Source organism: Anopheles stephensi, unplaced genomic scaffold (genome assembly GCF_013141755.1).
Source record: "Anopheles stephensi strain Indian unplaced genomic scaffold, UCI_ANSTEP_V1.0 ucontig283, whole genome shotgun sequence".
Taxonomy (NCBI): Eukaryota; Metazoa; Arthropoda; class Insecta; order Diptera; family Culicidae; genus Anopheles; species Anopheles stephensi.
Window position 1 is genome coordinate 101,371 of NW_023405217.1, and position 25,811 is coordinate 127,181.

Sequence of the window (25,811 nt, forward strand, 5' to 3'; positions counted from 1 at the left end):
TTCTTCTTCAACGATCTGCTGCTGCATGATCGGGATCTAGCAGGAGATCACACAATAGAAAAAAAAGGTATGTATCGAGCCGAGTACCTTCGGTGCTCACGGTGAAGCATAATTCAACACACACACGAACGCAGGCACTAAAACTCACATCATTTCCTCGACAGTCGGGGTTTTTTTTTTGTGTGTTAAACGGTTAGCAGTAAAGCGTCCGATCTGTAGGGGGAAATCAACCACACACACTCACACACACACACACACGCTGTCAGCTAATGGGGCCCTTCGATAGCTAGGACCCTTGCTTAGAATTCCGTGCTGGCTGGCAAAGGCTTCCTCGACAGCCGCCCTTAACCAACACACACAGGTAGCAAAAGAGAGTCGACGGTGAAAGAGCATCACACCAAACACACAGAAACAAAAAGGATCTTCACTCAGGGCAACAGTAAGGCAAAAGCCTACCCTGGGAATGAGTGGAATTAAAACCCCACCCGAAATGCTTTACATATCTCAACATTCTTCCCGTGGTATAATCTGGCTCTTGGTTCGCCGGTACCGTTTTTGTTTGAACGGTGCATTCCTCCCATGCGTGAGACGCCAACGGGGAGAGTCCGTGCAAAAGGATGGAAAATCAGGCACGTTTTAGAATTTTTCGCACCTTTACCTGGGTTGCTCATTTGCATGTTTATCGCACCGACAGACAGCACACCTTGCACACGATTTCCATTTGTATTTGTTGTGGTTTAAATTAGTTTTTTTGGTTCGGGAGATGTCTTCAGGATGTCGTGCAAGATACACTTGAAGCTCAAAACATGAAAGGGAAAAACGTTGCTTAGATTTAAGAGACAACTGCTCTTAGCCAACAAAAAAAAGATATTGGAGCAAGCCTCTTGGACTAGGTTTTTGGAATAGCCTTTTTGGATTTGGCCTTTTGAACTAGGCCCATAGGACTAGGCCTCTTGGAATGGGTCCCTTGTTCTAAGCCCATTGGACCAGGTTCTTGGACCAGACCGCTTAGACTAGGCCCCTAAGACCAGGCCCCTTGGACCAGGCCTATTGGACCAGGCCCCTTGAACCAGGCCCCTTGAACCAGGCCCCTTGGATCTGGCCCCTTGGACTAGTCCCATTGGAATAGACTCTTTGAAATAGGCCCCTTGGATTTGGTCCCTTGTTCTAGGCCTCTTGGACTAGGTCTTTGGAGTCGGCTCTCTGGATTAGACCCACATTGGACTAGGCCTCTTGTTCTAGATCCATTAGATTAGGACTAGACCCGTTGGACTAGGCTCTCTGGACTAATTTCCTTGGGACAGGCCACTTAAACTAGACCCCTTATACGAGGCCCCTTCTATAAGCCGCTTGGTATAGGTTCCTTGGGCTAAACGCTTTGAACTAGGTCCCTTGGACTAAACTCCTTAGAATAGGCCCTTTGAGGCAGGTCGCTTGGATTCTGTCTTTAGAATAGGCTCTTTTGATTAGGCCCCTTGGACTAGGCTCCTTGGGCTAGGCCTCTTGGACTAGGCCCCTTAGGCTAGACCCTATGGACTAGGCCCCTTGGACTAAGCTCTTTTTTCCAGACCTCTTTGATGAGGCTCCTTCGAATAGACCCCTTGGACTTGGCCGCTTGGACTTGGCCCCTTGGGCTTGGCCCCTTAGGTTTGGTCCCTTGTGGCCTTTGGACTACGCCTCTGGAATTAGGCTCCTTGGAATTGGCCCCTAGGAAGACCCTTGAACTAGGACCCTTAGACTAGATCACATCATCCTTGGTCCAAGATTATGCCTAGTAAAATGGGCCTAGTCTGATAGGGGTAGTCGAAGGAGCCTAATCCAAAGGGTCTAGTCCTAGGGTGCTATACCAAGGGAACATGTGAGAGGTTAGGCCTTCCGGTAGCTCTCGTGTTCACCACCTAACACTATTTACTCTGCAATTTGAACAACTCTCACTATCCACCTACTTTAGCGCCATCTAGCGTTGAGTAGCATTCCTAATAAATTTCAAATAATACTTCCGAAGATACTAAAATAAATTTCAAAGTTTCCTATAATTTATCAAAGTATAAAGACAAATACATAAACGCAATAGAATACGGTCGAATCCACAGATGAGGACACTTAACTTTAATTGCTCTGCGATCAGTGGGTATTAAGAAAAATATTCGAAAACTCCACGCACGCGTCTAGCATCGAGATCAATCACAGGCACAAACTGCAGCCCTTTATGTGCACCATGTTTTACAGCCAATGCTCATCATGCATGTGACGTGTTTCCTCCATCACATTAATTGAAATGGTCGCGGAGAGAGAGGCTAGCCAGACTAGCAGCGCGACATATTTACACGTGCAACTTACCGGGATAACGTTCCTGGCCCGGTCCGGTTCGCCGACGACGCCAACAATATGCACTGGAACTCGATTAGCTTGCTCAGCCGTAAATGCTTTCGCGTGCTTTCCAGCCTCGTCTGCGCGAGACTACCGGCACCGAGTTCTTGACCTCGGTCAGCAAGCCAGCCAGAGTACCCGTGCACGAGTGTCGGGAAAGCTTTCGATTCGATCGAAATTGATCGGTTCACCGGACCGGATGTTTGCCCGTTTGTTCTTGGCCAATGATGCGTGCCGGACGAGTTTTCTATCGACCAGCCCCATTTACACCTTCTTCTTTTTTGTGACAGTGACGGTGTGACATTAAAAACGGGCGACGTTTAAATGTGGAGCTGTTTTGTTGAATTTGAACTGGACATGAAGAGAGTTTGTGTAAGTCAACGATCGATTAAATTCAGTGAGAGGATCATGCTGCAATGTGAGTTTAAAGCATACGGAATATCTCTTTCCACAACTCACAAGTCATACTCCAAAAAATTTCCATCCCAGTCCATTGTGCCGAGGGGCAAAATTGCGAAGGTAAAATTAAAATAAAATTCTCATTTCGCTTGCAGACACCCTCCGTTCGATAACGAGCCAGCTTCAAGGCCCTTTTATCTCACCCAATCAATTAATCATCCGTGAACGACCGGCACGGGCACCCGAGTTGCAAGTGTTGGTCGACGTACATGACAGCGTACATCTGTTGACACAGGGTGCCTTTTGTACAACAACCATCGTTCCCGTTCGATGCGCCATGTAGGAGTTTGTGGGCTGGTGCAGGGCAACCGAATCACAGCTACCGTTTCCGGCTATGATGATGATGATACGATAAGGTGGTCGAGCATTGTGGCAAATTGCATTCGCTACCGTGCACAACACAGAAGAAGCGCATGCAGCAAGCCAGAATTGCCTTTCTCACTCCCTAGAATGTCCTTCGAAATTTATTTGGCAAGGGGACTCGCAGACTCGCACAGGTTTGAATGTTCATGCTTTTGATTTGCCAATTTGTTTAACATGAGTTCGATTCAGACGATCCCGAAGCACGGTGGGTAGGATTAGGAGCTAGAGACTTGTTTTAAGCTGTCATTACTTTCACTACTCCAAACCCCCGATTAAATCTCTCGAGCATTGAATTCCACACAGCCATACCTGAGCCCTTTTAAAGCCCGACCGTCAACGACCATCCGTTTGCCCTTACGTTCCGTTCTTCTCCAGCTGTGAATTGCGCAACCGCTTGTCTCGCGTGCGCCACAGTTTGATACACAACGTGTCTGTCTCGTCGTCCTGTTTCGGGACGGAAGCACCCAGCTCCAGGTGTGCTTAGATTTTTCGGGTCCCTTCTGCTGCCGCTTTGTCACAAACCATTCACAAAATTTTGCTTGCCACGATGGGCACGTCACACGAGACAGACGCCCGTTGCACAGTTGCTGTCGCTGGAGGAATTATGATGCTGATGGCCCGCCCCGATACCAGCAGATGTTTTTGGGTGCCACGGATCATCATAATCGGTGATCGGATGTTTGTTGCGGTGAAAAAAGGGGCCATTTTTATTGTGCCATCAATATTTGTATGCCACCGGATTTCTGTTGGATTTTGGTTACAAAAGTACAAATTGTAATGACACCACGTGCCAGCATGACTAGGAGAAGCATACGAGCATAAATAGCTTCCATCGAATGATTCACCCATATGACACATCAAATCTGACGCACTGATCTGGTTGATTAAATTAGTAAAGATCAACCTTTAGTGGGGTGTTTCATCTTCCTCATTGATGACTCACAAGGGTTGTTATGTAGGGTCTCAGCAATTTATTGCACGAAGTCAATCGATTAATCATTGGTTCATATTACTTGTAAACAAATTTTCAAACCACGTTTTACACAAAATTCTAATATTTCATGTAACATTTTTCTTCGTGATTCTCCCCTAATCGATCGATCGTTTGCTCCAACGTCAACATAATCGTGTAACGCTTCGCTGGCTCGGTAAAGTGGCCACGTTTGACGCTTTCCGGTCCCGGCAGCATATTGGTTCCGGTTGCAAGATCATTCAAGGCCATACCTACACACATATTCCACACCGTGTGATGTGGTGAGGGTCCATGGTGTCTGATCAATCTCAGTGTCTGAAGCGTCACCTATGGTATGCTTGGTACCATTTGTCGCGAGCATTGGAGGTGCAGTATGGATGGCAGGGAGTTTTTTTGTTACATTTTCATGAATTCAAGCAGTTTGTCTATTATTTTAAATCTGGAAATAAAACATTCCTCTTTCATCCCTTTAGCAACTGATTTTTCGCGCGAAAACATAAAGGCCTTTTCACGCGCCTTTCAAACGAAACGCTCATACTTGAAATATTTCATCCCGCTTTGAACATTTGGAATTTAAATGTGAAACATTTCCGAATGCTTTATAAGAAAGATCGCGTTGAAGGTTGCAAGCGTGGGATTGGAATTTAATAGATCTGAACCGGAATATCAGTATTTAATCTAATTATCAATCATTGATAGCGATTGAAATACCTACCTTTAAAATTTCCGGCACTCATCTGAAACCTCGTAACACGTAAATCGGCGTAAAAATCACGCTAAAAATCTTTTTGTTTTTGACGGAAAGCACGATTCCGCCGTACCCGCGTCCCGTTCCAGCTTTGTCAGCTAAACCTGCGGGAACCAGTCCCCAAACAAATCGACGCGAAACCTGATCCCTTCAGAGGATATGCATGCGTGCGCGTTCCGATTATAACATACAAAGCCTACTTTATTTTCACACCTTGCCGCTTGTGACCTTGGGAGGCCCCCCACAGACAGGTTATCTTGGCTGTTTAGAAAACTTCCCCGTTGGGTTTGATGATAAGTTCGTGCACCTGTACGTGGGGTAGCGTACCGAGTACGTACAGCACGGCTTCCGAGATGTCTTCCGACGCGAGCAGTGGCATATCTTCCGGGATCTCCATGCCATCGAAAATTTCTGTCCGCACTCCACCGGGGCTAATGCTCTGCAACGGAGAAAGAGATGAATTTAATTGGTGATGAATCCCACCCAAAGCTACAACCGCTACTAACCGTCACTTTGATCTTCGTTTCGGCTTCTCGCAACTCCTGCCGCATTACTTCCGTCAGAGCCGTAACCGCATGCTTCGTGGCAGGGTAGATGTTCATCTTCGGATAGTTTGGCACAGTATGGCCGGCGATACTGTTGATGTGTACGATGTGGCCTGCGACTTTCCGTTCCATCATCGATTTGTAGGCCCACTGGCTGCAAAGCACCAGCCCAGTTACGTTCGTATCTAAAACCGCCCGCAGATCAGGCGTCGTGCCAACATCGAGCAGATTGTTTGTCCGCAGTATGCCAGCATTATTCACCAGCACGTCCACACCACCGTGCGTATCGTGGATGCGCTGGAACGTTCGCTCGATGTCGGTCTCCACGGAAACGTCACACTTCATCGCATGTAACCGTGCGGCAGCCTCCTTTGGTAGGTCATTCTTGAGCTGCTCTACCCGCTCAACGCGCCGGGCTAGGCCGATCGTTATCATGCCAGCTTTGGCGAGATCCTTCACAATGGCCGCCCCAATACCGGAGCTAGCACCGGTCACAGCGGCCACCTTACCATTCCAACGTTCCATGGCGAATGGGGCGCACGCACTCAATGGTAGATTACACGTCAAATTCACAACACCAAGCAGCACCGATGGTCATACGCAACTGAATCGATGCCGGTCGAGCGATACCGCTTTTTGTCTAGAGAATGATCATTGTGTTTTAGGATGACTTGCAGATTAGCACCGAAATTACCTGGGACGAAGGGAAGCAGGTGGCCCTTGGTGGAACGACGACTCAGGAAGGGGGATCAGCTATCGACTGATTGGTTGAGCCGTGGGTTGTCCACCACGTTTTAGGCAGTCGATATTACCTGTTGCGGTAGCTTTCTGAGCATTGAGTGTCAGTGTTTCTTAACCTGGTTGGGGTTGATCATCAGAGTGATCAGTGTTGGCTCTGTAACTTGATGATCTAGTGTATCTCTCTCTCTCTCTCTCTCTCTCTCTCTAACAAAGTAATATTATTATTGTAAAATACATACAATACTTATCTTATCCACAGACCAACACACCGACACACAGCTCTCTAAGATAGCTTCTATAAGGGGGGGGGGGGGGGCTACACCTTTAAGTTTACCAACAATTCTTCCCCCTCAGCGTGACGTCGGCCATTCCTCGGTGAGGACCGAGATGCTCAATCATGCTCTCACTTCTACCCGTTAATGAATAATCATTACATTATACTTTAGAATTCCGAATGAGTGCACGTGTGAGTTCCTTTTCTGTTGTCTCGAAGGGAACTCCCAAAACACACGGCCGTAATATGCTACGTCGCTTTGGTGGACCTTAAATTGTAATTTTTGGACATCACTTAAGGCACGCGGCGCACGTTCCTATCGTTGTAGATGATTGTTGGTTTATCTTATCGAGGTGCTGCGTATTCAAGATTTGTCGTCGATCGACAGTGGCCAGTGCCGATGATGGGCGCACAGTTAGGTGCGTGTGTTTAGAATGCGTTAATATGTTTAGATGTTTAAAGCGCTCGGCAATGGACGTGATACGGTATCGTATCGTAACAGTTTATCAGATAACGTAAAACAAATGATACGAAGGGAACTTCTTAGGGTAGTGAAGGGTTAAAGAGGACTTACTTCACTGGTTGATGAGTAAAAAGGCGCTAGAACCACTCAATAGGAGGTCGCAGTCCTCCGGCAGTGGTTGAACACATCCGCGCCATCTCTTCGTCTCAATTCAAGTCTTGTCTGTGGTGTATCAAACCCTTGGAGGCCCTTAGCAGAATTGAAGTTAGTGGCCCTTCTACTATTTTGCGCCAGAGTCAGATGCCAATGTAGTGTGAGTCTTCTAAATGATCGAGGCTTTCACGACTTAGCCTACCAGTTGAGGACCCTTGAATGCTCAGGACCCCAAGCATTTGCTTAGTATGCATAGACGAATTGAACCGGCTTCACGGACCAGGGTAGTCTGGTACCATTCTAATGTCGTTGGTTTCCACTGAAAAAAGGATGTCATATGGTGCGTTCTGCCAATGGAAGGCATGATAGGACTGCAATCACTCTTCTGTCATCTTCTCCAGGTACTGCTATTAGGCTGAGAAATTTCGTGTTTCGGAACCCTTCTTGATAGATTAGGGATATTTTTTTTTAATATGCCAAATTATGATTCAATTCTTCCCGTACTATGTTGGGCCAAGAGCTTCTCACTGTGAGTCCTTCATACTCCGTTTAATCCAGCTTTAATCCAGTAGTTAGAAAGCTTCCCCGATCGGTTTGATGATAAGCTCGTGCACCTGCACATGGGGCGGTGTACCGATCGCGTACAGTACCGCTGCTGAGATGTCTTCCGCTTCGAGCAGCGGCATTCCCTCGGGGATTTCGGCCGAATTCAGAATTTCTGTCTTCACACCACCGGGGCTGACACTCTACGGGGGGAGAAAAAAAATGGTTCGAATGGTAGAAACCCATGCTCTAGAACTTCGATCGAAGCCTACTAACCGTCACTTTAATCTTCGTTCCGGCTTCTCGCATCTCCTGGCGCATTACTTCCGTCAGAGCCGTAACCGCATGCTTCGTGCCGGGGTAGATGTTCAGCTTCGGCAGGAACGGTACACTGTGTCCCGCGATACTGTTGATGTGCACAATGTGGCCGGCGACTTTCCGCTCCACCATCGATTTGAACGCCCACTGACTACACAGAACTAGGCCAGTTACGTTCGTGTCCAGTACGGCCCGTAGATCTGCCGCCGTGCCAACATCGAGCAGATTGTTCGATCGAACGATTCCAGCATTATTCACCAGCACGTCCACACCACCGTGCGTATCGCGGATGCGCTGGAACGTTCGCTCGATATCGGTCTCCACGGAAACGTCACACTTCATCGCATGTAACCGTGCGGCGGCCTCCTTTGGTAGGTCTTTCTTGAGTTGCTCCACCCGCTCAACGCGCCGGGCTAGTCCGATCGTAATCATGCCAGCTTTGGCGAGATCCTTCACAATGGCCGCCCCAATACCGGAGCTAGCACCGGTCACAACGGCCACCTTACCGTGCCAACGATCCATCGTCTCGCTATCAGTTCCACACAAACTCGCACCTCAGGAAGGATGGATGGCTATCGTAGCACTGAATGAATGACGGTCTAGCTATGCGCTTTTTGTCCAGAAATAGCATCATTGCGGCTTGCAATGACTTGCAGATATTGGCGACGCTAGACGGTCCACCCGGTGAGGACCTGAGCACGCGAATGGTCGAGTGAGTGTGTGTGTGTGTTTGCGTGTGTTGTCCAGCACTTTCCTTCAATCAACGATACCTTTACGCTAGATTAGACTTGAGCTTGATAAGATCAGTGTTTGGCAATCCGATTTTTCTTGCACCCTAGAGAAGAGATCTATTGCAATTCTTGTAAAATCAGTTCCTACAATTCTCTTAATTTCGTTTATAATTATTAGAAAATATAAAACCATTGTCGGTTATCTAATACACACTTGAAACATTGAGGCACTACACTAGAACAAGCATCGAGACACGCCGCCCAAGCAATTGCTCCATCGGTCACGATAGTAAACAGTTGGCTCTTGTAAGTCGGGGGTTGTGCGCTTAAGTTTACCAACAATCGACGTCACGATGACCGTGGCAAGATCAGCACCAGTCATGCTCTCGTGCAGTTTACAGCCGCAACTCGGCAGCGAGTCTCGAGAGCAGTGCGATAATAAATCATCGTTACGTTACGCTACTTGGCGTTCCGGCGCACGTGTCTGCGTTTTTCGGAACTGGAAGTGGAGTCTCCAGACCGCAGAAATCTATGTGTCCGACACTTTTGACTCGTCAAATGGACAGGTTGGCACATGAGTCACTTCTTCACGATTTGTTTAACGAACTGTGTTGAATTACTTAAACTTACTTACTTTTCCGGCATTTCAAGCCTTTCTGAGATGTTGACTTACTCCAGGAATACATCTGGCCGCTCGCGATCGAGGTAAAAAAAAAACTATACAGAATGGGGTTATCCAGTGTCATTCTTATGTCCCGACCAAGTCAGCAGGCCCAGCTGAGTCTAGTTCGCTGGCACAGTATTTCGGTTATTATACAGCTTTCACACCTTCTTCTCCGCCTGTGTAGCAAAGGTGTATGTGAGTAATGCAATATGTTAGCAGGTCCTACGCATTCTACGTTCAAAGGTCAGCCAACGTCATCATGAAGCTGAAGCTGCAGAAAGCTTTCCCTTACACAACTTTCCTCTCATTGCATTGTATTCGATCGAGTGATCAGTTTTCACGACCTGAAAGTCCCTTTACCATCCCTTCAGTCCCAGGTCTCGTCACAATCTTCCAGCGTCATGGCCACAACTCCTTTGCTAGCCGTCGCCTCCTCCGTCTCATCCCACGTTGGATACCGGTCATCGAAATCCGCATCGTGATCGCCGAACCGATCCTCGTCCGAATCGTACTCGCCATCCTCATCCTCTAGCGGCAATACGACCGTATCGTCCGCACCGATATTATAACCCGCTCGCAGCAACGCTTGCCGTACCTCCTCGATACTTGCCAGCTCCATGTTCATGCAGTCCAGTACGGTGCGCACCGGTATAAGGTAGCGATCCTGCTCCGGTGCAAGGAAATCTTCCCCAAAGTTACGCATCCGGCGGAGCTGATACTCGGCCGCATCTTGAATGTGTTGTTCGCGCGTACGATTGTCAGGTGCCGCCACCGGGTACACTTCGCTCAAAATCAACCAATACTCGCGGCCCGGTTCGGCCAGTTCTTCCTCCTCGAAGTTACCGCTATCGTTGCGGGTGCGCATTGCACGGGCTTCCTCCTCCGGGATGTACATATCGAACGTGACGCCATCCTCGCCACCATCGTGCTCGTCGTCACCTTCGTCGCCATACCCTCCACACTCATCATCCTTATCGCCGAGATCATCAAGGACGTCGTTGAATTCTCTGTATCGCTCCTCAGCCACGATATCGTCAGCGTCACAACGGTGACCGGCAGGTTCTTCACCTGCTTGTGCCTCTGAAGCGGCCTCTTCCGATAGCGGTTGAACTAGAACAATTTCTCCATTTTCTTCCAAGTACATCGCATTGGAACGCGTCGGCGCCACACCACCTCCCGGCCGTTGATCAACCTCGTTCGACTCGTTGGCGCCGGAGATCTCCACCTCCTCCGCACCCGTTCTCGATTCTGCAGGCTGTGGAAGACTGTCGAGAAAGTCGCGCCGCACAAAGACCGCCATCTGGCTCACACAGCCAACCGTCTCGGAACCGACCGGAGCAGGCCCAATGCCAAAGTACTTCACCCCGTACTCGGGATACCGTTGACAGATCGATTCGGCCCATTCCTCAAACTGACCCCGACTCCACTCGAACTTGTGGTCAGGATGGCGGAACCCGTTTGCGAGCAACCCGTCAAACAGTACGTTGTACTCGGAATTCGGTGTGGAGAACAGTGCCACCTTGGGTTTGATGAAACCGAACACATTCTCGGGCACCCTGTCCAGGACCGGTTGATGCAGATGTTCGATACTGAAAGATCGGGCATTGGGACGGTTGTTAAGGGGTCGTTGATTTCGTGCACGAACGATGTCTTGCTTACATTTCGATTCCTATTACTACGTCCGTCCCAGCGAGACATTCGTGAGGTTCGGCAATGTTTCCGCGCCATACTTCCACCGTGAGCGGCTTGACCGGTGGTGACAGGTAGTCGCTAAGCAGTGGCCGCACCAGGTTTCGACTTTGGTGTAAAATCTTTTCGTCTATATCAACCTGGAAAGAAGTGGTTGGAGCAGCGGAGGTTAGTAATATAGATTTCGTTCGGCCGTTTGAAGGATCTTTCACTTTGTGTTATGCAGGAGCTTGTCAGACATAATGAAATGGTCCCACTGAAATCGTGAACCTTTTTTTATAAGTCTACCCGTATATAGATCTGTCATCGGTTTGGAGATCGTCTATCTAGCAGCGTCATCCTACACTTCCCCTATATTGGATAGGAAGTCAACTCCGACATCTACTTAGATAATGAAAGCGTCAAGAAAGGACTTGGGAGGAGCTGTACTCGTGTGCCAATCCATTATCCCGGCCATTCTGGTGGACACATCAATGCCATCATTCCATCTTAGTTTGGGCCTACCACGCCTCCTCTGACCGTTTGGACGGCCTACAAAGACTTTAAGGGCTGGGTTGTTCGGTGTCATTCTCATGACGTGGCCAACCGGCTAGTAACTACTCAACATCAATGTTGTTGTCGGTGCTCACTATTGACCAAAGATAGGTGAAGTTTGGGACTTCAAGCTTCAAAAGTGCGGTCACCTATCAGTACAACCCTTCTGCGTAAATCAGTGTTTGTTAGCAGGGCAACTCTACAACCCAAGGTTTAGTGCCGCACGCTCGATCCTTTTTTTACCGAAGGAAAGGAAGGATTTTTTCTGCTACAAGGGAGAGCCTCAAATCAATGATGAATATGTCATCATGGGTGGTCCGGTGGCCGAAGCGACAGCGGCGCCGATCTTCACACGGTGGGACCGGGGTTCAAATCCCATCCAGACCGCGCCTACCCGTACGCAAGGCTGACTACTTTTTTTTGTTATTCATAAAGAACGGCCTGGCCGTATTGCTAAGGCTGAATACTTTACTATGGGTAAAATAAAGTCACAAAAAGCCAGAAATGGCAGGCCTAGACCTCTCGAGGTTGTAGTGCTACCGAAGGAAGAGATACGTCATCAGCGTATGTCAGGATCCGGATTGACCTATAGAAGATGGTCCCCGAAATTTCCACCTCCGAATGTCACGGATGGCTCTCTCTAGCATCAGATTGAAAAGAAGACAGGCCCTGGCGCAGACCATCGGTAGAAACGAAGTGCCCTGAGAGTTTTACATCCACCTTCACCACCTGGATGGATGTTGGCGACCATTTTAATTCTTTCATGAGAGAAAAAGTGATCGGATGCCATCAGTTAACACACTCGTTTCTCAAAGCATCTCAACGATTTATCCAAAATAAAAAAAAGGCTGCAATACCCAATTTATAAATACAATACGCAACAAATACAATTTCTTTTATTATTATTTTTTGCTACCATGTTGAAGTATAAAAACTAATTATAATTTAGTTTAATTATGTACCTTTCTACTTAATTGCTTTGCACAATCCTGATCAAAACAGCACACTCTCGCGTAAAATGTGTATAGTGTTACTATAACACACACACACACAATGAAAAGGAGCAGAAAAGCCTGTACACAGAGAGGGATTGATTGAGTTAAAAAAAAAACCGAAATTAAAACGGCAACTATTTCTTTGTGGACCCTCATCACAGAAAAGTAAAAAGCCAAAAGGACATTCGCGTTATCCGCTCTTCGAGAGTAGCGTGTGCTGAAGGTTGTGGTTACAGACTATGGGCAAGCAACAGTTTGCATCCCGCGGACTAAGATTCCTTTTTGACCTTAGCCCGATCGAACTGGTGCCGCTGGCAGGTCCCTGGGTCGGTCTCTTCACACGATTCGATTTTGTAGCAACTGTTTCCAAAAGTGGGGCGGTTTGCGATGCACCATCGTCGTTAGCATCAGCTTGATCCGATCGCTGATCGGATAGTCCGGGTTCCAGCTGCTCAGCCGCTGGAAAATGTCCACGAACCCGAACCGGCTGAACTTGATCAGCCCCGCAATCGCTTCCTCCTGTATCGCGCGGTTCCCTTCCGCCAGCTGCACGATCGTGGTGAAGATCTGCATCACGCGCGACGCATCCTCGTTCGATGGTTGCGTTTTCATGATCGATGCAATCGTAAAGATGCACGCAACGATCCGCTCATCCAGGGTGCGATCGCCGCCGACGCCGCCACCTGTTGCTGTATCGCGCGCACCGACCATCGACGAACCGGCACCTGTCGCCCGCAGCAGCTCAAACTGCTTGAGGTAGTCGTTCAGCAGCGGATAGATGCGCTTCTGGATGATGTGCAACCGGGCCCAATCGAACCCGTTCCGTTTGGCGACCAGTATGAGCGCGTGGGCCACATTGCGCAGCTTGTTGGCACGGATCTTTTCGACCAGATTTACCACCAGCTCGTCGTACGTGGGACTACCCTGCTGATACCCGTAAGTGTTCCGCAACAGCCAGAGCAGTTCACGCTTCCGGAACAGCGCCGATTCAGGCGAGCCGGGAATGTTCTCCGCATAGTTCACGTTCATCAGGATCGTGCGGAGCGTGGCGATCATCGCGTCCGAATTGTCGTAGTGTGCGCTACCCTTCTTCGGCAGGGCAAAGGGGAACGCGCGCAGCAGATAGTACACCAGCGGTAAACCCTTGTAGCCGAAGTAGTACAAACACTTGAACATGTACAACCGCACGCTGTACTCGCGCTTCCAGGGCGTTTCGGAAGGTTTGCTGTCCTCGAGCCCAATGTACAGGAAGGTGAGCGCAATCAAACCGGTCAGTGGCAGTGGATCACCCTTAAGCTGGAACATCCGCCGGTCGAGGTCACGCAACAGGACCTGCTCGAGCGCCTCCAGCCCGTACCCTAGGTGGCGTACGATAAGGATAAGCTTTTGCTGCACTAGCGGCAACGGTGGTGCTGGCGGGGAACAGAGAACATTCACCATGATATCGCCACAGGATACGACCAGCTCGAGCAGGGCCGCGGACATCAGGTGAACGTCCTGGGTGCAGTTCAGCACAGCCGTTATCGTTTCGTTTACGACCTGCTCCGTCCAATCGGGACACTGCAGATACCGCGTCAGAATGTCGGACAATTGTTGCAGCTTTTGCTTGTCCTGTGCGTTGAACCGGCCCGTATGCCGCTGGTGGGTCGATTCTTGTCCGCCCTTGGCTTTGTGCAGCTCAATAAAGGTGAAGATTGGTTCCTTGCGGTCCTGAACCTGTTGGCGGAGATGTGAATGGAGCGCGACGTGGAACAGTGGTATTCGCTGTGGCGGCGGTACTACGGTGGCCGATGTGCCACGATCACTAGCCAGCGGTGGCGAAAGCGGAGAGTCCGTAGGGCAAGCGATGGGACGGGTAGGTGATGACGGTGCCACAACCGATAGACAGCCGGTTTCGTGGGCCGGTGGTGACATTGGCGAATCCCACTCGGTGGTCGATTCTTTGCCATCGTTCGGGACAGGATCGATATCGATCACCAGCTCGCCCATGCTGGAGAAACTTTGATTCAGCTCTTCGCCGATCTCTCCGTCCTCGAGCGCCGTTGGCAAGACTGTAGCAGACTGTTCCGCTGGGCACTCATCCTTATCGGATGGTGCCCGATTTTCAACGACCGATTCGACACCCGGTGGAAGCACAGGACTCTCCTGCTCGCCGATGCTGTCTGCTCCGGATAATCTCCTCTCAAGCGGTAAACTATGCTCCGGCGAATTATCCTCGCTTTTAGACGCTTCAGCCAATTTCGTCTCGTCCATCTGTGATGGTGCGCTTTCCTCACAAACCGTCCCGTCTGTTGGCGGCTCGGTGGCGCTAGAATCGGCTGTACCGGGCGTCTCCTCTTCAGCCCACGGATCGTTAATCGGTGAAAGTGGCCTAATGTCAGCGCTGGCCTTCAGAGGCCCATTAATGTGCGCCATGATGGAGGAAAACTTTTCATCCCAATCGTCCCATTCGTGCGAACACTCGATCGTGGGCGAGGTGGGACGCTCTGCCTCTGATAGGAACCCGCCGTTCGATTGCCCATCGAAACGCATCCGTTTCGAGGCGTGAGGTAGTTGTGGTGGTTCGTCGGGCGTGCGACGATGAGCGCGCAGCTTTCGCTTGCCGATTGGCGGTTGAGTGGGCGTCTTGAACTGATCCTTGACCAGCTGATTCGTTTCCTTTACCTTGATCGGCGAAACGAATGTGGCGGTAGCTGATACGGGTGGGTAGCAGCTCGATACGCACGGCACTGGCGGTGGTGTGGAGCTGCAAGGTACTGCTGCGGCTGGTGGTGGACACCGTTCATCTGGTGCGGATGTTAGCGGTTTAGGCACATTTGCTACAGTCGCCACTGTTTCGATGGCTTGATGATTTGTTTCTACGCGCGTTGGAAGCTCTTGGTCGGCTTCCTCCATCATTTGCAACTGCTGCTCTATCCGATCGACTGGTGCGTCTAGAACCGTGGAAGGCTGCTCCACAGGTGCAGAAGCTGATAATTTTACAGGTGAGATTGTGCCAGTCTGTTCTGTCTCGTTGCCATCGGCCTTCGATACCGTTTCGGTACCATTGGTGTCTTCGCTTTGAGCTAACGCTAGAAGAGCAGATGGCAGGAAATCGGGTTACAGGGGGACCAGTCTAAAGGTGCAATCATTTGATGGAATAGTGCAAATGGTTAGGGGACGCTCTACGATACCATAGATCGAACCTAACTATCCGAAGTCATTGGACGCATCTCGTCCGAGACTTAGGCAAGGAGTAGAGCCCAGACTTCGCTATTAGTTTGCCGATTCCGATACAATTTAGACTAAAGTAATCATTTCCATCAATATCGATAGAATGCAACAGAACGCTTGGTTCAATTTCACCAGCAGTTAGCAAAGCAATTCCCTTTACCGTTTGCACTATTCCGTATCACATTCAAACACTTACCAACGTCTTTCGAGCCGCTGCTTACGTTTGAAGCAATAATTTGCCACCCCGGAGAAAAGGAATCCGGCTCCAGCTGGGCGGCACCCGCTTCATCACCACTATTGCTTATCTCTTTGGTCGCTGGTGCAGCACACACCGTCTCGATCTCCTTCTCCACGTCCATCATCGCATCGTCACACTCGTCCGGCACCGACGCTGGCCCACGTTTCGTCTGCACAACCGGTGGTGTCGTCCCCCGCTCTTTTACCCCATATCCCGTGGCAGCTTCAACCGTTGCCCGCACGTTGGAAAAAAAGGTGCTCATCAGTTCCGACTCGCGACGCCCGTCCGCTTCGAGCATTTCGCGAATGTTGGTAATTTGTTGGTTGAGCATGCTGCAGCACTGACTGTCAAACCGTCGGCTATTGCTTACGAGCGCAAACACGAGTTCGCCCAGCAACCGCCAGATGATGGTAAAGCTTGAACGCATACTGGTGCTGCCGAAAGTATCGTGCGATTCAACAAACGCGTAACTAGCGGAAGAAGCAGCAGCAGCAGCCACATCTTCCCGCTTGATCTTCCCGACCAGTTGCTCTGCCATGGATGCTGTTTGCTGCTGCTGCTGCTGCTGCTCCACCTTGCGGTAATTGATGCGTTTGCGAATGTTTTTCAAATTCGTCATCGTGCTGCTGGTGACAAGTTCCGGCTTTTCCGGAACGGGTTGGTCCGTCTGCGTGCAAGCGGACGCGTACAGTGGCACACTACCGGTGATGGGCGATAGAAGCATTGGCGGATGGCGGGCACATTCGCGCAGAATGTCCTGCACGGATTTGGGCAATTCCTCGGGAAAGTTTACCCCTACATCCACGCGCTTGATAAACGCGGATGTGCACGTTGCCCTGGTGATCGTTGACATGCTGGGCATGGTGGCTTTATCGCAGAACGTTTTAGGAGGCGGCGGCGGCGGTGCAGGCTGCTGCACCACAGCTTCCGGCATCGCATCCGTTCCACAGTCCCTTACGGTCGGCTTTGCCGGTAAGGGCGGATGGTTTCGCAGCTCCACCTCCAACGTTTGGCAGCCCTGGTCCTGCAACACAGCCGACTTGGTGCGCTCTTTCCTTCGCTTGCTGCGATAAAGCGGCGCTTGCTGGAAAAACGCTTTCACATCAGCCGGAAGGTTCAGCGCATCCAGCACTGATAGCAGATGCTTTAGATCACGCTTCTTGCCACTGTCGACCGGATCCGGCCCCGGCGTGGAAAGGTAGTGTGTCAGGTCGGTAATGAGCGATTGATACCGTTGCACCGTTTTCTCATGCTGCCGCTCGTTTTCCGCCAACCGTTCCTGGAGTATCAGGTTGGCATTGATCTTGTCACTCTCCGCTTCCCGGCACTCTTCTTCCAGCTGGCTACATTTGCTCGCGCAGGTGGCAAGCTCTTCCTTGGCCCGTGCCGCTTTCGCTTCCGCCTGCTCGTACAGCGTCTTTATCTGCAGGGCCGAATCGTTCAGAGACGCGATCTTTTCCCGCAGCAGATCGATCTCCTCCTTCTGCTGCTTGTTCTGCCGGACCAGCTTGTCCGTACTGGCGATGGTGGAGGCGATTACGCTCAGGTCTAGCTCGTTCATGTTACCGTTCCGAATGATATTGTTACATGCGTTATAAATAAGACCAGCCTGGCTCATCGTTTGTGTGACAAGCCGGCTGGAACTGGCCCGGTCGTTGCGTCGCGTGTGTCAGTATGCCGGAGGAAGATTGGTCGGAAAGCACTCGTAAGTAAACACCGCTAACAGCGAGTTGCGTCCGGCAATGAGGAAGTTATCGTTGCGTTGAGGCCAATTCCTCAGTTTGCGCGAAGGGTAATGAAGCCGGATCCTGGACAGGATAAGGCAACAACACACACATACACACACCAGCAGCAGTAGCCGCTATTGGACGGTTAACGGTGCGGCGAGGTACGAGGATAACATTGCTGCTGCTCTGGCTGGGAAGGTGTCCTTTTTCTGTGTCCGTCCGGTACACACAACCAAGATCACGTTCAATTCACTTTTAGTTTCACACGCGCGTACAGGTGAGGAGCAGTGCAGTGACTTCTGTTGGTGTGTGATTGTGGCACGCACGTGCGTGTGTGCGTGTGTGGGAGAAATGGGAAGGGGGGCTTTCTGCGAACTCGCACACTTCGTCCTAGGCGGACACACCGAAAGTCCGCTGTTCTGGCGCCGTACCACTAGGAAAGCCTACCGGCGGGGATGGCTACAATCGCACTCAAACTATTTCTGCCGCACGTTTTGATCGAAAGCGCCATTCCAAAAGTCCGTAGTTGTGAATACGGTGAAAGCAAATAGCCCGTAGTGTGCTTATTTTTTTCCGTTCTTCACTTGTTTTGACAGCTAGCGGTATGTCAAAGTGACGTTTGGCTATCCCTTCGGAAACGGATGCTTTCGGTAGGGACACCAAACAGTGGCTATCCCTTCGAAAACGGATACTTGCGGTAGGGCCACCCCAACAGTTTTGGTAACATTCACCGAAAGTTATACTTATGCTGAAGTGAAAACCAAAATGGGAGCATATTTTTGTATTAAAAGCTATTCTGTAGCATAATTGGGTTTCACCATTAGCATAGATATTGCAAGTTATTAGAGGTATAAATAACATAAGCGTTGATTACCGCAGCCTTCCACAAGCTCAAACTTACGATGGGTTGCAAATCGCAGCATATCATATTACAAGCAGAAAATGTACTGCATTCAATCCGGAATTGGTTCGTGCAATGGTGAAATTACGTCGTGTATGGCTTTGCAAGCAACTCGGCCTGGGCAAACCATGGCTGGCTGCTATCCACAATGCCCTCAAAGCGAGTGTTCCGTCAAATGGTATTCTGAGTACCACGATTTCAGTCTTTTTAAGAGAAATACGATTATGCAAAAAATTTACTTCCCACTCAGCTCGCTTCCTATACCTCAATCCTGTTCAATGAAAACACGCGTTTCCACGAGCGAGTTGTTTCACCATTAAAGCTTTCACTACAAGACGATTGCTTGCTCAAAACAGCAACAGATATCGAAACAGTTTGGTCTAGATTGTAAATACCTCTAGGATTTTCTCGACCGCTGGCAGTGAACGTAACAGTCGAAAGAATTTCATTTCCGCGCAGCCAAACTCGACGATCTGCAACAATAGCGGAAGCGTTTGAAACAATCGTGTCTGTATTGTGTTCGGCGCACATTTGCCCGCACGAAGCATACCTTCTTGAACGAATCTTTCCAATAATCCAGCTCGAGCAGCCGTAGAATGGTCCCGTATCGCTGCTCGTACACTGGAGGATCAAAGCGTATCTTGTGGTTTTCATCGTAGAAACAACTGTTGGAAAAGTTTGCCGTAACTTTTATATGTTCCATCTTGGTTTTCAACTCACTGGTGATATAAATGCACCAGCCATTCAAACGAAAGGTGAACGGTGTTTTCTATATCGCCCCACTTAAATTATGTTGAAAAATATGTTGTGAAAAAGAAGGAAAACTGTGATAATATTCCGTGGATGGATGTTTGCTTATTTAGCGTAATTGTAAACAATGCGAAACGGCTGATTTTCGGAAAGTCGTGCTGACAAGTGTGTGTGTGTGTGGTAAAACAAAACAATGAAACCGGCACACTTGTCGGAAGATGCGTACATTTCGCTCAAAAGTTATAAAAAATTATAATTTCCATTTTGTTTCATCCACGTATGCGATAGCGAAGGCAATGTTTTGAAAAGTAGCTTGTATTAATTTTGAGTTTTTTTCTAGCAGTGTAACTTTCTTATGAATCGTTATTATAAACAAATGCGCAGTTTGGCATCAAAAAATTTGAGGCTCTGAACTGTGAACAGTCATCCACTGTGCGCTGAATTGCCAAACGTTCTAGATCCGCAAACGTCAGTGGGAGCTGTCAAAGTAAATGTCGCAGCTAAAAACAGCAAGAAGATGAAAGCATTTGTCACTTTGAAATGAGCAACTTCCAAAAGAAAGTGAGTTGATTTTCGCACAATTTCCCGTGTTTTCTTCATTCCAGTGTGCCATCGATGGGTTATTATCGTGCATGAACATCTTTGCTACGGTCTTCCCGTGCGGGACGGTGCACAGCGATCGGTTGTGATTCATAATTTGCACCGCAAAGTGGGTCGCTGGGTACCTGGGCGATTCGCCCGCTTGCTGGTACGCTTCGCTACCGAATGATGCATTTGACCGGGAACGTCAATATGTTTCGTATTCTTGGATTTGTGTATATTTTTGTTATGGTGCGGCATCGCTGTTTCATTTGCCGATGAATGCAGCTCGTAGGCACGCGTTCAAGATGCAATCGCTGAAGGGCGTCTGGAGTTGTACGCATTCCGGATCCGGATGGTCGGATTGGTTTGTTTTCGTATCGATCCATCATGACGTGCGGCGGTATCGAGGCCCGCGGTTGACGAAACACAACATATTCCGTTCCAACCAATCTTATCCACGGGTTATCATTCTTGCGAGTGTGCTGCAACAGTGTTGGCTAATAAAATGTCTTTCCGTTTGATTGCAGGATGTAAGCGGTATGCCTTCATCATCAAGACCACGAGGAATGTCTGGGGCTGGATCGGGTGGATCTGGCCGACCAGCTGTTACGACGCCAATGTCTGAACGTCAGCAGATGGCACTGCTAATGCAGATGACCTCTGGTTCCAACGATGCGGGTACGAATGGTTAAACCCTGTTTGCCCCACCTTCCCGAAAGATTAGTTGAACGCTAAATGATTTGGTTTTTTCTTTTCTGGTACGTTTTCAGAAATGAGCCCCGGAGGTGGAGGTAGCAACTCGGCTCATTCCCGATCGCGGGATCGTATTAATGAGCGGGGCGAAACGGCGCTTCATATAGCGTCCAAGAAGGGTGATCAGGATTCGGTTAAAAAGTTGCTCGAGCAGGGAGCCAATCCAAACGTGACCGATTTTGCGGGTAAGAAAAACACCATCTCTAGTTGTTAGTGCTTGCGGGCGATAGTTAGCGCTTGTCGGACGGTCGGTCCACGGTCTGGCTAGACGATTTGAAAGCTTTGCTTTGTAAGGCTTTCGGTTATCTACACATACCAAATTAGCGTTAACGACCGTGGTATATTTCGATTCTAAGCTTTTTCGACCGTGGTATATTTCGAGCTATCTAAACGGCGAAGGGAATCCTTTACATAGATGGACATTAGTATACAAACTTGCAAGTATCTTTTGAGCAGCATGGGTAGTGATGAGCAGGACGACCCGAAACTACCGGGTCGGAGCCAACCGGTAGCGACCCAGAATAGTTCGGGTCGCTTTCGAGTAGATCCGTGTAAAGAGTCGTCACTAGTTGGCCTCAAACCTAAGGCCTCAGTTTACATCAGTTACATCTCCATTCCATTTTTATTTTTCTGCTGTGACGCGGACCCTTTTCCAGGATGGACACCCTTACACGAGGCCTGCAACCACGGCCATTACAATGTTGCATTGGCTTTGGTGAAAGCGGGAGCAAACATTAATGCAACCGGGCTGGAAAACGATACGCCGCTCCACGATGCGGCCATTACCGGGCAGCTGAAGCTGGTAAAGATGCTTGTCGAGCGTGGGGCCGATCCATCGTTCAAAAATCAGAAAGGCAAAACGCCATGCGACGTTGCGGCTCCGGCTGTGTACAACTATCTGACGCAGGCAAGAGGTAAGTGGATTTCAAAATTCGCTGCTGCCGGTGCACTTCGCACTCAATTTCGATTGAACAATTGCACTATTTTCACCCCAAAACTATACGTCTGACAGTATATTAGAAAAATATTAAATACGGTAGGAAACAAACTCACGAAAATGACACTAATCGTTGATGGTAAAGAATCAAGTGAAGAGTTTTGCCATCTCCCCACGAGCGAAGAATAATAATTGAAAACAATGTAATTGGTTTATCGCAGCATCCGTCTGGCAGACCACAAATTGATCCAAATTTGCGATCTGCCGCTGTAAAATTGTGCTGTGGTGCCTACGCTGCTCTGTCTGCCAATTTTAAATGGCACCGTTTTGCGTCATCTTTTTAGCCCACGTTTGGTCAACGAACTGTGTTAACTGGGTGCCTGCTTCGCTTAGGAATTCCCCAGGGGGGTTTTTGGCTTGTTGATTTACTAATGGTCTACGTAGCGATTTCTATGCGTTGGGAAGAACTGGTTAGTGGTTCGCTTTTAAAAAGGATTGTGTTATAAACTTATATTAATAACGCAACTTTTTATTGATACATTTTGCTAATATTCTCATTTGGAAAAAGTCGTTTCAAAACTTTCAACGCAACACAAACCCTAATGTAGCTCTAGGGCTCATTGGGTGCGCCCACTACGGAACATTTATTCTGGAGAAAATCAATGATTTCCATCATGATACAAGCGATCCTCGCAAGGTTGGTAAACCGCCTTAATCGAGGTAAAACTGAAGGCACGTTCCCCACAAACGTGAGCCCGCCCGTATCTGTGCATCTATCTGCTCATCAATATTAATCACTGCCCGCGCCATCTTCAATGATTGTTGCCTAATAATCTAAATAACCTACCCGTTTGCCCTCTCCGATCGGTTATCTTTTTTATCAATTTATCCTTTTGGAATAGAGGGAAGCGAAAAGGACAAGGAATCGTTGAAGACACTGCGCAAAACATTATTTTCTTGGCCATGATAATGCTAAGCATCGTCCTCTTCAAGTGGGCACCGTAAAACATGAGGATGGGATGAGATAATGAGATTATGGGATGAGAAACTGTTACCACGAAATGACACAAAGATTCTTAAAGTACAACACTATAATTTTAAGAAAAACAAATAGCAATTTACTGCAAATAATTTTAAGTTGTTACTTAAATAAATTATCCTAGTGCGTACTATTGGGTTCCTAGTGCGTTCTGCGTATTGCGTTACCTAGGTAACGCAATATGTGGTCGAAATCTTTATGAATAAATCTGTCTTGCTGCCTTTAGTGCCTTGCCTGTAGCCCTTTGGTTTATCTAGTACTAATAAGTACTTCAAGTCAAGCTGGGCAGCAGATCTTAGCTCGCTGCATAAACTCAAAAGAGCGCTTAGTACTTTAAGGCAGCTTAGTACTTTAAGCGAACAGTACCTAAGCTAGCAGTAGCAACATCACACATTGAAATACAATATTTTGTTGGTCTCCTTTTTTTGCCCAGCCTTGGGTAGACCCATCACCATGAACCCTTCGGAGGGGTGCTAACCCTACCCACACCTTGTAACGCTAACGTCTGTTCGATATAAATCAGACTTACAGAACGGACCGCACCTACCAGCTCTCTGCTAAGAGGAAGGAAAGGAAGAAGTGTTCACAACACTCCCGGACGATAATTAAGTCTAATTGAAATGATGCACGCACGTCTCACACACGCACATACTCACACTGACCAGCGGGAGTTCACCAACCCCCGGCTCCCGTTTTCCAACCTTCACCACAAACATGGCAGCGCGATTCCCTCACTGTGATCTTCAATTCCGTCTCCGCCTAGTTGTTAGCTGCTGCCGAAAAACTGCCGCCGATGGCTTGTGGAGGTAATGTGGAACCCCTGCGGGACCACCAAATCCCAACCCCGCTTTTCCTTGAGACGAGCGGCCGAGGTGGATTTTCTATCTCTCGTTTCCTTTCGCCTCGTTTATCCGTTGGCGTAAACCCATCGAGGGGAAGATGAATAATTTAAATGACTCAATGTAAAGGTTATCGGCAAAGATTAATGGGCGCTGGCGCACGGGCAACAGAGAGGACGGTTTCCACCTCCCATGTTTCCCACTTTTCGCCTTTTCGTTTCCTAATTATTCGCATCACCTTCTTCGCGCCGGGGACCGACCTACTGACTGCTCTTGGATGGTTTTTTCCGCTTTGCACAGTTACAACAGTTCCTGTTTGCTCGGATGGCGGCGGCTGCCTACTATGATGCGTCGGGCGTATGCTTTTTACAACAGCATTTTACTTGATGCGACCTTCCTGCAAACCGCGACGCCTCTCTAGGGAGATCGATTTCCGCTCACCATGGTGACCAGTGAGGTTTCTGCGCGTACGTGGAGCACGAATAGGCTAATCAAATTAGTGTATCTTCCACATGCGTGTCGTTGGCGAACAAAATTTTATTCGGTTGCTTTTATTACACCGCATCATCATCGTTTGCGGGCGAATTGATCCGACCGTCGGGTGACGCTGCATTTGCATAATCAAATCGAAGCGGAATTAGTCCAATTACCGATGTTCACTGCTGGTACGGTGTACAACAGCCATGCCAGGTGGTGTGTTTTGCAACTTTTTAATGAAGTTTGTGAAAATCGGTGAAAATTCCGATGCCCATTCCGTACCGGGAAAGTACGTATTTTCCTTCCGCCGCTGGGCTCCAGCTGGAGCTTGACCCTGTTAAAGCTTTAAATCTCCACCATTAAGCTTCTCGCTGGGATGTGCTGTTCTCTCGCGTCTCATCTATTCTCGCTGCATTTTTGGATTGGGGATGGGGATACTCGAAAATGTGGAGACTGGGGTCTGTAAAACGCCTTCGGGAAGGTTGATCACCCAGCTACCTACCAGCCACGTACATATCTCGGCTTGATCATCAGCATGATCTGTACGTTGCCATGGTGTTGCTTCGTACGCGAAATGAACACTTGCGAGAGATTCATTTCCCGCCATCCTCTAGCGCTCGGTCTCTCACTCATCTCTCACGTCCATGACCGCGTAGCGTATCCAATTTTTCTCATAGTTGAATCTCTCCCACACACATGGGTGGGTGCGCTCTTTCGGCTTGACGCTATCGATGCAATTTTGTGCATGTGCATCGATGCACATATGTACCCTAGCAACTACAACCGGGTGCGAAAGAGAGTTGCAGTACGGGAGATAGAATGAACTCTGGGAACATCACAGGGCAAGAGACAAGAGCGGTGGTGTTGCTAGAGGAGGTGGAGCAGAAGCATCGCAAGGAGGAAACATTTTCTTTCTCGTTGCACTCTGTTGCTGCTGCTGCATCAGGCATCCATCCATACGTCCGCTTTAACGTCTTCCAAAGAGAGAGAGAGAAAGAGAGCCGGCAAGAGTGTGGCAAGACATGGAGGGTAATGGTGGTGAATGCATATCATTTGCATGCGGCAAATCGTGCATGAAGAAAATGTATTCCCGTCCCGGCCCGTCCCACATCAAGACGACCGCGCAGAACACTCGCTACGATAGGTCTAACCCCCCCGGTTGCACCACCACCTTCAGTCTCCGGAAACTCCGTGCCAATCTCAGGGCCGGGGCCAGTTTTAATCCATTTTTATTTTATCATTATATTTACATGTGCCGTTCGGCCTTCTGCTGCCGATGATCCTGCCCCAACCCAACTGTTTGGTTTGGTTGGCGATACCCAGACGACTGATTGGACTGTGATTGGTTGTGTGTGTGTACGTGGGCTTGGGCGGTAGTAAATCACAATCCACTCGATAGGTTTCGTTCAACTCCCTATTTTTTTTTGCTTTTACTATCGGGGACCGGGTTTTTGTTCGGGACGCCGATAAATGTCGCCGAGGTGCGCACACACATCCATACCGGGCACATTCCAGTTTGCATGTAATAAATTAACTTCAATTTTCTTTATGTTTTCTGGAGTGCACAGCTTTTCAAGGGTGTTCACTTTTAAGTAGCTGCAATTTTGTTGCTTTTTGTGCACTGGTGCATAAAAGTCCGGACAGGTACGTTGAGCTGATATTTTTTTTATATTGTAGAAGTTATATTACTTTAGATATTTAGTTATGTTAACAGTACAGTTAAAAAACGATAAAACAGAAATTCTTTTGACATATTTAAAGAATTTGTATCTAATTCCACCACAATTGGCCT

At 48.7% G+C, this 25,811-nt stretch overlaps 5 protein-coding genes across 6 annotated transcripts in view; 1 reads left to right on the forward strand and 4 right to left on the reverse strand.

Annotated features, from left to right (window-relative positions):
- Nucleotides 1-5,087: 5,087 nt before the first annotated feature.
- LOC118516363 (farnesol dehydrogenase-like) lies at nt 5,088-6,299 on the reverse strand. Its single transcript, XM_036062199.1, has 3 exons — nt 6,153-6,299; nt 5,420-6,098; nt 5,088-5,352 (listed from the first exon to the last, which is right to left on the reverse strand). The coding sequence occupies exons 2-3, from the start codon at nt 5,981-5,983 to the stop codon at nt 5,179-5,181; spliced, it is 738 nt and encodes a 245-aa protein (XP_035918092.1). The 5' UTR covers nt 5,984-6,098; nt 6,153-6,299; the 3' UTR covers nt 5,088-5,178.
- A 1,213-nt stretch (nt 6,300-7,512) lies between these two features.
- Nucleotides 7,513-8,556, reverse strand: LOC118516362 (farnesol dehydrogenase-like). The gene is made up of 2 exons (XM_036062198.1): nt 7,909-8,556; nt 7,513-7,835 (listed from the first exon to the last, which is right to left on the reverse strand). The coding sequence occupies exons 1-2, from the start codon at nt 8,470-8,472 to the stop codon at nt 7,662-7,664; spliced, it is 738 nt and encodes a 245-aa protein (XP_035918091.1). The 5' UTR covers nt 8,473-8,556; the 3' UTR covers nt 7,513-7,661.
- A 1,057-nt stretch (nt 8,557-9,613) lies between these two features.
- On the reverse strand, nt 9,614-19,574 carry LOC118516359 (small RNA 2'-O-methyltransferase-like). Its single transcript, XM_036062195.1, has 4 exons — nt 19,193-19,574; nt 19,038-19,115; nt 11,005-11,174; nt 9,614-10,934 (listed from the first exon to the last, which is right to left on the reverse strand). Exons 1-4 carry the CDS (start codon nt 19,343-19,345, stop codon nt 9,713-9,715), a joined length of 1,623 nt encoding a protein of 540 aa, XP_035918088.1. The 5' UTR covers nt 19,346-19,574; the 3' UTR covers nt 9,614-9,712.
- Nucleotides 12,430-19,012, reverse strand: LOC118516356. The gene is made up of 2 exons (XM_036062188.1): nt 15,973-19,012; nt 12,430-15,634 (listed from the first exon to the last, which is right to left on the reverse strand). The coding sequence occupies exons 1-2, from the start codon at nt 17,630-17,632 to the stop codon at nt 12,900-12,902; spliced, it is 4,395 nt and encodes a 1,464-aa protein (XP_035918081.1). The 5' UTR covers nt 17,633-19,012; the 3' UTR covers nt 12,430-12,899.
- A 253-nt stretch (nt 19,575-19,827) lies between the features above and the next one.
- The window catches only part of LOC118516357 (uncharacterized transmembrane protein DDB_G0289901-like), a 38,566-nt gene continuing 32,582 nt past the window's right edge, over nt 19,828-25,811 (forward strand). Inside the window, exons 1-4 of one of the 2 annotated variants that reach the window (XM_036062189.1) lie at nt 19,828-19,953; nt 20,502-20,652; nt 20,745-20,912; nt 21,384-21,641. In XM_036062189.1, coding sequence (XP_035918082.1) covers nt 19,933-19,953; nt 20,502-20,652; nt 20,745-20,912; nt 21,384-21,641 — 598 coding nt within the window. In that variant the 5' untranslated portion in view covers nt 19,828-19,932. The other variant, XM_036062190.1, reaches the window with a different exon arrangement.

Bases quoted from the DNA above. Each gene is read 5' to 3' on its own strand.
- LOC118516363 (XM_036062199.1), bottom strand. From the start codon at position 5,983: ATGGAACGTTGGAATGGTAAGGTGGCCGCTGTGACCGGTGCTAGCTCC. The intron at 5,353-5,419 runs GTTAGTAGCGGT...TCTCCGTTGCAG, and splicing joins AAACGAAGATCAAAGTGACG to AGCATTAGCCCCGGTGGAGT.
- LOC118516362 (XM_036062198.1), bottom strand. From the start codon at position 8,472: ATGGATCGTTGGCACGGTAAGGTGGCCGTTGTGACCGGTGCTAGCTCC. The intron at 7,836-7,908 runs GTTAGTAGGCTT...CTCCCCCCGTAG, and splicing joins GAACGAAGATTAAAGTGACG to AGTGTCAGCCCCGGTGGTGT.
- LOC118516356 (XM_036062188.1), bottom strand. From the start codon at position 17,632: ATGAGCCAGGCTGGTCTTATTTATAACGCATGTAACAATATCATTCGG. The intron at 15,635-15,972 runs GTAAGTGTTTGA...CTGCTCTTCTAG, and splicing joins CAGCGGCTCGAAAGACGTTG to CGTTAGCTCAAAGCGAAGAC.
- LOC118516359 (XM_036062195.1), bottom strand. From the start codon at position 19,345: ATGGAACATATAAAAGTTACGGCAAACTTTTCCAACAGTTGTTTCTAC. The intron at 19,116-19,192 runs GTATGCTTCGTG...CTATTGTTGCAG, and splicing joins GGAAAGATTCGTTCAAGAAG to ATCGTCGAGTTTGGCTGCGC. The intron at 11,175-19,037 runs GTATTTACAATC...ACTTCTTTCCAG, and splicing joins CGGTCGAGAAAATCCTAGAG to GTTGATATAGACGAAAAGAT.